This window comes from Mixophyes fleayi, chromosome 6 (genome assembly GCF_038048845.1).
Source record: "Mixophyes fleayi isolate aMixFle1 chromosome 6, aMixFle1.hap1, whole genome shotgun sequence".
In the NCBI taxonomy this organism is placed as follows: domain Eukaryota; kingdom Metazoa; phylum Chordata; class Amphibia; order Anura; family Limnodynastidae; genus Mixophyes; species Mixophyes fleayi.
Genome location: NC_134407.1, coordinates 203,755,120 through 203,767,261, shown reverse-complemented (window position 1 = coordinate 203,767,261; position 12,142 = coordinate 203,755,120). Strand labels below are relative to the sequence as shown.

At 42.3% G+C, this 12,142-nt stretch overlaps 1 protein-coding gene across 3 annotated transcripts in view; it reads left to right on the top strand.

Annotated features, from left to right (window-relative positions):
* Positions 1-12,142, top strand: part of MYOCD (myocardin) — a 43,116-nt gene that overhangs the window by 13,767 nt on the left and 17,207 nt on the right. For 2 of the 3 annotated variants that reach the window (XM_075178143.1, XM_075178141.1), the window contains exons 2-3: positions 1,850-1,915; positions 9,656-9,711. In XM_075178143.1, the coding sequence (XP_075034244.1) occupies positions 1,850-1,915; positions 9,656-9,711 (122 nt within the window). The remainder of the gene's footprint in view (positions 1-1,849; positions 1,916-9,655; positions 9,712-12,142) is intronic. The other variant, XM_075178142.1, reaches the window with a different exon arrangement.

The window sequence follows — 12,142 nt, the reverse complement described above, 5'->3', positions numbered from 1 at the left end:
TCAACCAATGACTATTTTGGTTCACCGTTGGATGTTAAATGGCCAAAAATTACTTTATGCTCTTAACGTCGTGGTTATAAAGAACTTAAAGTGTTTATTTCTGGTAACTATAAGCGTCACGTCTCCCATTACAATATCCACTTTCTGAGACCAACAGGAAGTGGTCGTGTCATCTGAACATATCATTAGTTGCGCTCATGTTACTTTAAAAAAATATATATATGTTTAAATATATTCGGGTGGAATAGGCCGTTCCTCAGAGGTGTTACGTTCTGGCAGCGCAATATTCGCTTTGCCAAACGGTGTATTAAAATTCTGCATCATGTACTGTAGGCATCGAGCCGGGATGACCATGTCCGTCGTGCAGCCGTAGTGTGGTTGGGGCATAGTCTAGAAGATAACTTTACAGACCCAAAAATGTGGGGATTTCCACTCAAAACACTTATAAACAAATTCAGCTGGAAAAATGCTGCAAATTTCATGCTTCCACTGTGGAATAAGATAACATTCCATGAGACATCAACATTTCACTCCTCTCTACATAGATGAAGAATATATATATATGTGTGTGTGTGTGTGTGTGTGTATATATATATATATATATATATATATATATATATATATATATATAATTATAATGTGTGTGTGTGTATATATTATGGACAGTGGAACAGTAGTCCTTTTGTCAGAGGAGATTTACAAATTGACCCACATTTCTAAAGCTGGGTACACACTACACTGTTTTCGTCCAATAATCGGCTCAAACAGCCGACATACGACCGCACGTTCAAAAGTCGGGTCAGTGTGTGCAATGACACGATGTTCGAAAGTCTGCCCAAATGAACGATTGTCGCCTCATTTGGTTGGTTGTACCGTTGATTATTTTCGTTCCAATCTCGTTTCTGCTGTGTAGTGTGTATTAACTTCCGACCGATCCACAACATTGAGTACGAAATTACAGTAATTGCTCACGACAACATGGCTGTAAAAAGTTGCTAAAGGGACGTCCGCTCTTCCCTTTATCGTCCTAAACAAGGCTAGTGTGTATGCAGTCCATGGACCGAGCGATCGGAACATCGATCGCATGTAAAATCGCTCGGCATAAAGAGTTGGTCGTAATTTCTGTAGTACCCAGCTTTATTCCGCTTTCCTTCAAGAGATGTGTGCTCTCTTGTAGAGATCTGCATGGATAGACTCTTGTCTACCGAAAAATGTTTTTTTTTTATGGCTTTTAGGTTTAGTCATTGAACACGCCCTACATATTTTAGTCAATTCTAGTTTCTGGTGGTGCATATTAAGCTGTAGTTTGCCTAATCTTGTATGCAGAATTGTCTTTCTTTATTTTTGACCTATCTTTATAAAATAACATATGTATCATCCTTCTGGCCGATCTAGTTTGTGAAGGTTTTGAAAAACATTAAATGTTAACACGGTGACTTAAAAATTCTTAGTTCAGTCTACGAATGGACAGAAGAGGGTTTTGGAATGTAGACAGCAAGCCATATATTATTAGAGGAACATAACGCAACAACATGGAGTGTTATTAGCGCCAATGCACAGTGAAAATACATTTCCTACTAGCATCTGTGCTTAAACCACTAAAGTTCTAACCTTACCATTGTCCAGCCTGGTGTGGACCAATAATCGTGATTTGTTCTGCATGAAGTTATTCCTCATCATTAACTCCGTTAACAACCAGACATGTGACATCTAACCTTAGAATGTTGACGAGAGGCAACAATTGTAGAAGAAAGTGCATGCCGCCACTTCTTATGTTGTAGCAGATCCTTCTTCTCCGTTGGAGACAACTGAACGGGGGAAGTCCTCATTCACATTCTTCTTCTAATAGTTTTACAGTTACGACTTCAGCAGCGAAGAAACCGACAACATCTGGTGGATCATGGTCTTCTGCCTCGTGAGTATACCAGTGTGACATTACATCCTTTCTGGACATACAAACCTGTTTTCCATTGAAATAAAGGAGTCTACTTTCATAAGAGAAGGCCGAGTAGAATTATGGACTGCTAGGCAGAGTCCTCTTGTGCTACTGGTCATTGAACAACAACAAAGTGTGTTGTTTGTAGTTTCAACCAAGTATTTCTGGGTTGTGTTGTGAAAGGTTTATTTTTCTGATCAATGTCGTCATCCTCATCATCAGCTATTTATATATTTGCCCTTTTTCTAGGTTTCTGATGAGTTTATTTTATTTTTTGTTGCAAGAGAGGCTTGATTTAAGCACCGAACTAAATCTGTATTGATTATTGTAAAAAAAAAAATATGATCATCATTATCATCACCATTTATTTATATAGCGCCACTGATTCTGCAGCGCAGTACAGAGAAATCTGTCACATTCGTCCCTGCAGCATTGGAGCTTAGAGTCTAAATCCCCTAACACAGACACAGACAGACATAGAGAGAAGAGAGACTAGGGTCAATTTTGATAGCAGCCAATTAACCTACCAGTATGTCTTTGGAATGTGGGAGGAAACCTGAGCACCCAGAGAAAACCCACACAAACACGGGGACAGCATACAAACTCCACACAGATAAGGCCATGGTCGGGAATCAAACTCATGACCCCAGTGCTGTGAGGCAGAAGTGCTAACCACTAAGCCGCATTGCTGATATTTATTTATAATGTGGGGCCGACCAGAGCTAAGAGGCAGTATTGGCATGCAAAGCATAGTATCTTTGGACATGCACAAAGCCACAATAGAATGTTGCGAAACCAATTGATATCACAATGGATTCCATTATTGATAAGCTTAGTGAGGAATGAGTGTACAGCTTGTAGATGCTGGTAATCCATCAAATTCAGCCAATGTTAACTGAAGCTTGGGAGCTTGACGAGCCCGTCTGTAAGGCACATCTGCCCTTCTGGAATGGGACGGAACTGCGAGGCTTCTATTCTAGAACTCCAACGATACATAATGTAACTTCCATGGCCATATAGCAATAATAGACGGTACATTATAGTCTGTTAGCTGAATGATTTTATTAAATGTCCTTTGTAAACTTCAATGTATTATTTGTCATAGGGGCTTAACTATTGGTAAAACTCTTAGTTCGTAGTGTAACGTGTAAAGGTGTATTTGACTATGCTTGGTCTTGTTTGGCCAGAATGTACTAGCGTCATGACTTGACCGAGTGTGTTGTATTGCTGAATCAAATGCACACAGACATATCTGGACAGTCTACAGTGTGTATAGTAAATTTAAAAGAAAATTAAAGAACGAGAGGAATATGCAACTCCAGCTGCTGGTGTGAGATTTCTAATCCAGAAGGTTCCAAAATACAGAAGTAAAAAAAGTAAATTATTGATCCATTTAGTGATATATTATATTATAGTATATTATATTATACACAGACATGATCACAAACTGCACAAAAAGATGGGAAAATTGTCGAAAAGCCCTTGATTCAAACAACCTTGAGTTCTAAGAATTGTGTAGATGTGTGTGTGTGTGTGTGTTTGTAAGTATGTATGTGTGTGTGTATATTGCAGTGCAATTTGCATGTTTCACTGAATCTCTAAGTCAAAAGAAGTCTGCAGGGTACAAACTAAAACATATCATACACAATTACCGCACCGTAATTGTTACGATTTTGATGCCTTAGTCAGTATTAGCACAGGCTTACCTAGGGCGCGGAGTCTAACGGCCTTCCGGCCTTCACCAAGAACCACCGCAAGGTAGTGTGGACTTAGCTGCCGAAGAACCGCAGGTCGCGGCCCCCAGATTAGCCTACTGACGTAAGGGAGAAAGTTCTAAGTGATGGCAGGCAGACAAGAAAATAGACAATGCGGTGCAAGTACAGGCACTAACCGTTAATTCCAGGCGTTGTAGGTCTGGATCAGTAACCGGTAGATGCACGGAGGCAATGGGTGCGTGGCAGGGTCCAGAGAAAAGTTGGTAACACAGCCGAGTCGGTACACAGAAGGTATCAGGTATACGGTGCCAGAGGGAGATCCAGAGAATAGTTGGTAACACAGCTGAGTCGGTACACAGAAGGTATCAGGTATGCGGTGCCAGAGGGAGATCCAGAGAATAGTTGGTAACACAGCCGAGTCGGTACACAGAAGATAGTCCAGTTGCGTAGTGCCAGGGATAAGCCAAAGAATAGTCAGGTCACAGCCAGGTAGGTACACAGGAGTAGGAGGAATAGAGGGGTTAACAGGGAGCAGGTTCACAGGAGTCAGGACACAGGAACTGTAGCCAGGAACAGGAAACACATTGCTCTGACACAGGCAGCGTGTCAGAGCAGGGGAGATATAGGAGTTTGAATTCCCCGCCCAGGAGTCACATGATCGGCAGCAGAGAGAACCCGGAAGTGCGGCAGCGCTAACAGAAGAAGCGCTGAAGAGATCGGACACCGCTGTCAGCTCCCGCTGACAGCGCAGCGGAACGGGAACAAGGTAAGTTCCTAACAGTACCCCCCCCCTTCAGGGGTGGCCTCCGGACAACCTATAAGGCTTTAGAGGGAACTTGGTATGGAATTTCTTCAACAAACTCAGAGCATGAAGGTCTTGTGCAGGAATCCAAGAACGCTCTTCAGGACCGTAACCTTTCCAGTCAACCAGGAACTGCAAGGAACCTCTGGAAATCCGAGAATCTAGAATCTCCTTCACCTCAAATTCCTGATCTGGTGCAGAAATAGCAGCAGGAGGTCTTCTTGAAGAGAAGAATTTGTTAACAACAAGTGGTTTGAGAAGGGAAATATGGAAGACATTGGGAATCACACTCTGAACCCCATGCAAGAACTTCCGGTTTCTGCCAATCTAAAGTGGGGGAGTGAAGTCTGAGCCAAGGTAAGCCTAAGATCAACGGGTTGATAGCCTTTGGAATGACTAAGAAGGAGATTTCCTCAGTGTGTAGGGCTCCAATGCGTAGAGACATGTTGACAGTTCTGTTCTTAATGGATCCTCCAATGATACGACTGCCATCTATATCTGTAATGGCAATAGGTGGATCTAAGGGTTGCCTAGGCAATGATAACCGCTCTACAATGTCAGCTCGTAAAAAGTTCCCCGCTGCACCGGAGTCAATAAGCGCTGGAAAAGACAATTGTTTATCAGTATATTGCAGAAGAACTTGGATAGAAAAACTAGAATCCATAGGAGAGAGAATGTTCATACCTAACTTAGTCTCTCCGTCATCAGTTAGGTCCGATCGATTCCCGGCCGCTTCCCACATTGACTCAGGACGTGACCGGGTTCCCCGCAATAAAGGCATAAACGATTCTTGAACCGCCTCTCTCTTTCCTCCTGGGATAAACGTGCTCTTCCCAACTGCATAGGCTCTTCCTCCGGTGTAATAGGACTTTGGAAGCGAGGAGCCAAACGGAAAGTAGATCGACGGGAACTCTCTCTCTCCTGAGTGCGTTCACGGAAACGTATATCAATCTGGTTACAGAGAGAGATCAAAGCATCCAGGGTAGTGGGTAACTCTCGGGCTGCTAGCTCGTCCTTAATACGATCGGACAAGCCTTGCCAAAATGTGGCCACTAAAGCTTCATTGTTCCAACGAAGTTCGGCCGCCATAGTGCGGAATTGAAGGGCATACTGGCCCAGAGTAAGGGTACCCTGGCGCAGACGGAGAAGTCCAGAAGCTGCACTGGAGACTCGTCCGGGTTCATCAAAGATGCGTCTGAAGGTTTCCAGGAAAGTGGCACAATTATGGAGAATGGGGTCATCATGTTCCCAGAGAGGAGAAGCCCAGGCAAGCGCTTGACCAGACAATAAGGAAATAATATAAGCGACTTTAGTTTTCTGTGTAGGAAAGTTTCCGGGCAAAAGTTCGAATTGAATAGCACACTGGTTCAAGAAGCCTCGGCATTCCTTGGGATCCCCATTGAACTTGGGTGGGTTAGGTATGCGGAGTTGAGAGGTTGTGGGAGCAGATACAGCTGAACTGCTTGGAGCGGGGGCAGGTTGTGGGACCGGAGCAGGTGGAGGATTAGGAGCTGCCACCTGAGCTGCTTGGAGCGTATCCAACCTGTTAGACAGAGTCTGCAGAATCTGTAATAACTGTTCTTGATTTTTCCCCTGTTCCTCAACCTGAGCCGCTAAGTTATCCAGTAGTACTCTCGCAGTGGGATTCCCTGTCGCTTCCATCAGTTAGATAAGGGGGGGTCAGAGCAAACTGTTACGATTTTGATGCCTTAGTCAGTATTAGCACAGGCTTACCTAGGGCGCGGAGTCTAACGGCCTTCCGGTCTTCACCAAGAACCACCGCAAGGTAGTGTGGACTTAGCTGCCGAAGAACCGCAGGTCGCGGCCCCCAGATTAGCCTACTGACGTAAGGGAGAAAGTTCTAAGTGATGGCAGGCAGACAAGAAAATAGACAATGCGGTGCAAGTACAGGCACTAACCGTTAATTCCAGGCGTTGTAGGTCTGGATCAGTAACCGGTAGATGCACGGAGGCAATGGGTGCGTGGCAGGGTCCAGAGAATAGTTGGTAACACAGCCGAGTCGGTACACAGAAGGTATCAGGTATACGGTGCCAGAGGGAGATCCAGAGAATAGTTGGTAACACAGCCGAGTCGGTACACAGAAGGTATCAGGTATGTGGTGCCAGAGGGAGATCCAGAGAATAGTTGGTAACACAGCCGAGTCGGTACACAGAAGATAGTCCAGTTGCGTAGTGCCAGGGATAAGCCAAAGAATAGTCAGGTCACAGCCAGGTAGGTACACAGGAGTAGGAGGAATAGAGGGGTTAACAGGGAGCAGGTTCACAGGAGTCAGGACACAGGAACTGTAGCCAGGAACAGGAAACACATTGCTCTGACACAGGCAGCGTGTCAGAGCAGGGGAGATATAGGAGTTTGAATTCCCCGCCCAGGAGTCACATGATCGGCAGCAGAGAGAACCCGGAAGTGCGGCAGCGCTAACAGAAGAAGCGCTGAAGAGATCGGACACCGCTGTCAGCTCCCGCTGACAGCGCAGCGGAACGGGAACAAGGTAAGTTCCTAACAGTAATATCACAATTAATAAAAGTTGGGGCCTCCCTTTCTGTCAATGTATTAATAATTTACTTTTTTTCTCTTAAGGCCTCAAAGCACAATTAACTTATTAGACATTAAACTAAGCCAGATGAAGACTTATCCAGAGTTTAATAAATACTGATCCTTCTAATCTATCAGGAGGCTGTGTCTAGTTTCAACAACTATGGACTCCTCTAGCAGTTGACCGAAGACCTTAAAATAAAGATAACTGAGTGCTACAAATTAGGGAAAGGCTGGAAAATAAGATATCTAAGTGCTTCAAGCTTGGAATTTTCTCTGTCAAAAACATAATTAATGAAAGTTAACAGAAGTGTAGAAGTCAAGACAAGATCTGGAAGGCTTACAAATATCTAATGCCCATAAACTGGTGGCAGATGAAATATGGTCCATGTTGGAGAAAGAACGTATTGAACTAAACATCAATAAATCCTAGGAGCTAATATCCTAGTGATGAAATTGAGTCTAATGCGTATCTCAAAATAACCCATGAAGTACTTCACAGTCTCAGGACTTGAATTGATTGAATTTCTGTGGGGAGATCTCGGACATGCAAGAAAACCCAATAATATTTCCCAGCTAGAAGTGTTCTGCAGGAAAACCTCCCAAAATATGGAATGGAAGGATTTTTACATGGCTTCAAGAAACATTTGTTGTTGTAATTTCTACCAGAGTAGGTATTACAAAAGTACTAACAGGGTGCCCAAACTTTTGCACATGACATATTCACTGTTTTATTTTCTTTATTCCTTTTTTATTCTGTTACCTTCAGTACAGTAATTGTGTATTAAAGTATGCAGGAATATATTATGTTTAAGTTTGTACTCTGCAGAACTTGTGCTGGCATGTGATTGAACTAGGGTTGTTGGGGGGGGGGGGGGTTTAGGGCATGGGTTCTAGGTAAAAAATGCATATATTTCCTGCAAGTGGCAAAATGAATTGAACTGCAGTCTTTCGCTGGTTTATAATTAGTGAAGCTAAGGGTCATTTGCCGTACAAGCAAGTCTATACAAACATCATCATCATCATCATCATCATTATCATTCCACTCTATGCAATGTTCCCCCACTCTCCGTTGTTGATGACGTTGGGTGCTACTACAGACCTAGCTGATATATATGTATTATACTATTTTGATGGAGTTATAATTTTCAGTTTATTATGTTACATTTTGCAATATTGCCTAGTATCACTGCTGATGTAATGTCACTAACCACAAAACTCTATTTTGTTAAATGTAATGTAATACTTATTACACGGAGTTCATGCAGCTGTGCCTGTAGAAATGATGGCTTCCTGCTGTGTTATTAACCATATCTGCGGAAAGGTTTTCTTTCTGTGCTGAAGAGACACCATTTTTGCAACTTTGAAGATGATCTACATACACAGACATCATTTTATATTCTGCCTCTGTGCAAACAACTAGCAAACTCAGGGAGATGTCTGATTTCTGTTTACAGTGTTTGTTGTTTTAGGGCCTAACCGTACCCCCAAAACCATCATGCTCTGTCTATCGGCGTCACACACATCCCTTGCAGCTAGGCCATACTACAAAGCTTTAAGTAGTGCAAGAAGATTATCGAGTCTCAATAAGATTATCAGGAGATCTGGGAGAGAAAATAAAGGGATTATGGGGGAGAGATGACCATCAATGACACTACTCATGAAAGGAAGAAGTAACAAGAATATTATAAATCCATCTATAATATTTACATAGGACATATATAAAGGGTAAATTCCCCTTTAATCATGTATTTACATTATAAATTGGGATTACCCAGTGGTAACTCAACCTTTCTTAATTTTCCAATTTACTTATTTTTGTTATCAGTTAGAACAATTTATAAGCTTAGGTCCGTACATTGCAAACCATTAGGGGGTATATTTGCTAAACTGCGGGTTTGAAAAAGTGGAGATGTTGCCTATAGCAACCAATCAGATTCTAGCTGTCATTTTGTGGAATGCACTAAATAAATGAAAGGTAGGATCTGATTGGTTGCTATAGGCAACATCTCCACTTTTCCAAACCCACAGTTTAGTAAATCTACACAGAAGAGCTATGGTCCTATCTTTGACCATGAAAAGTAATCTGCCTGCAAGATATGTTGTCTGGGGGTCGATTTCCTCTTCATTGGACATTGCGTTGTCAATCTTCTAAAATGTCTATTATAAAATACTGTAGCACATGCAAAATAAATTACAGCTTCCCCATTTTAAGGTTTGCTATAATACTTGGTCTATAACAAGTGGTATATTTATAAACTGTAAAGTGTGCCGAGAGAAACCATGATATTGTTTGTTGCTTCAGAGATTTTGGTTACAACAAGGTGAAGTTTGGGAGAAGTTTGTTGAACGTACCATTCACGGCAAAAAAAAAAAAATGTGTGTTTTTAAAAATTAACTCGTTACTCTCAGTCTTCATATGCTATGTATATATGGTCCAGGAGCAGGTTGGTCAGATATGAACCACATGGTTCAACATGATTCTTATTTCTACCGATCTTCATGGATCACCATTGGTCCAAGATGTAGGGTTGAAACCGCTATGGTTTTGGTGTAACGGGTTCCCCCTCCGTAGAACAAAGCACCAAGTACAAACATAAATACTATGGTTTATACTAATTTAGCTTATTTTTCTGTTTGCTATTCTAGCCCTCAAGAGTCCAGCAGCATTCCAAGAGCAGAGGAAGAATTTGGAACGAGCCAAGGTAGAGCCTGAAATCTTTATGCTTTTTATAGCAAAAATCTGAAGCAACCGTTCTAGACTCTACGTAGAATATGTTTATGCTTAATGTCTAAAACGAAAACACGGGGGGGGGGGGGGGGGGGAATAGCTAATGGAAATCCGAATGTCCATACTCTGTTCCTGTCCTTTTGGACAGATCTCTTGTTTAGCGCTGTGTCTAGCGCACTTATAGTCAAGCTAGTGGCAAAAAAAATCATACAATCACTCCATCTTAACTATAGACCTTCGTAGAGACGAGAAAACAATGTATGTAAATAGAGCTTAGAGGTAGAACAGGCCGCGCAAAGTTCTGGCAACTCTGTTTTCTTTGCCATTCTTAACTGTGTTTTGTAAATTTACATTGCACAGAATGTAAAGTGTATGAACAGAGTCAGAGACAACAATGGGCTAGTTATGCTACTCAGCTCTGTGGAGCGGTTGAGGTAGGAGCAGGGACACTTTCGGACAAATTCCGACAGTGAAATGAGTGAAATTTAGTTGCCTCTAGCACATAGTTGCCTACTCTCCCGGAGTGTACGGGAAACTCCCGAATTTCTGGGAGTCCTCCCGGACTCCCGGGAGAGCAGGGCAACCTCCCAGTTCCTAACGACCTCAATAGTAAAGTGGCTGTGGTGGGGCTTAGGTCGTGAATGCACGTCATGACCCCGCACCTTGCAATTGGTCAGAAAATGTGATTGATGTTTAGAGGGTGGGGCCAAATGACTCAAACCGCCAGGCCCTGCCCCCAAAACGCCCACCTCCCCCCCGATCTCCTGGAGCACTCCTTGCCAAAGTTGACAAGTATGCTTTAGCAACCATGACATTATTGGACTTTTCATATTAGGAACAGCGCGTGAGAACGCCAATAGATGCCAAAACAACAGTGTCACCATCTTTAGGATATAAAAACCACAAAAACAAAATTATTGACTATATTTTTTTTTCTTGTAAGTGCAGCTTGAACCGTTAATATCATTTTCGTTCGTTATTATTTTCAGTAATGGGAGAGCTTTGTTTCTCGGCACCAAAAATATATATGTACCCTTCAGACCTTGTACATTGTATTCCAGTCCTCATGTAGCCATTGACCTTAAATGTACCTTGTAAAATGAAATCTGTTTTCATAGTCGGGCAGTAAGGAAGTCTGCAGTCTGACAGGAGGGGAGATGGGGAATAGTCCGTGAACCTATTAAATCTGACTCCTAACAACATGGTTGCCTGGTCTATCTGGAGAGAATAAAGTTTCTTTAGCTGATCCCAGAATGCAGGAAATGCACTGAGTCATCCCTCACTTACTAATCATAACATTTAACCTTCTGCTTTTTAAATCAGAGGACAAAACATGAAGTCATAGTTGAAACCAAAGACCAGAAAGATGAATTTTGGAAAGATCATGAAAAGTTACCTGTTCTTCTCTCCTCTCATTGCGGTCTGACGGTGGTAGTGTGTAACCCTTTGCGTGCCGAGTTGATAAATGAGCCCTACTGACTCAACCTTATTAAAACAGTAAGCTGAGCGTTGCTGCTGTAGGATTACGTAGTACAGAATATGTGTGCTGACTGTCAAGTGATTACTTGGCTTTAATTTGCCCCGTTTGTCCTATAATAAATACCAACTGCCCAAAGTACCCTTTACAAGCGTTTTCTACTGCCGAGAATTAATGGAATGTTTCTGACATGTGAAATAGAACATCCATGTAGAAAATTAAAGTTTGGTGATCTTCCCAGCCGATACAGCATGTCGCATAGTCTACGTCCTCTAAAGACTACATAAGGCATCTCCTGAGATATTTAATACCCATTACTTCATGTACTGATTTCTCATGAAAGGTTATCAGCTTCATTAGTGAAAGTATTATTATTATTATTATCTTTAATTTATAAGGCGCCACAAAGGGTCCACAGCGCCGTACATGACATATAAAGAAAACAATGAGCCATGACACAACATAATACAGAAAGAACAAAAAAATTAACAAAAATATATACACACAGACACAGGTAACATGGTAATGCAAATCAAATTATTTCTGGGACAATGAGTGAAAGTGATGGTAGAAATCAGTGAGAAGTAGGCCGAAGCTTAAGAAAATAGGGCTAGGGAAGCAGGCCAAGAGGTACAGAGGGTGATGGAATAGTAGAAGGAGCACACAAGGAAAGAGGGCCCTGCTCATGAGGGCTTACATCCTAAAGGAAAGGGGGAGACACAAATAGGGTGGTACTAACTGGGGGAGAGAGCCAGGACACGGGAGTTAGGAGGAGGATTGATAGACTTGAATAAAGAAGTGAGTCTTAAGGGCACGCAATGGCCTGCTATGTGATGTCCGCTTAGATCATCGGTGTTTCCAGACACAGTCAGTTTATGGTGGTGATCAGAGGGACCTTTAATACTGGTGAACATGTGTGGTTATTATT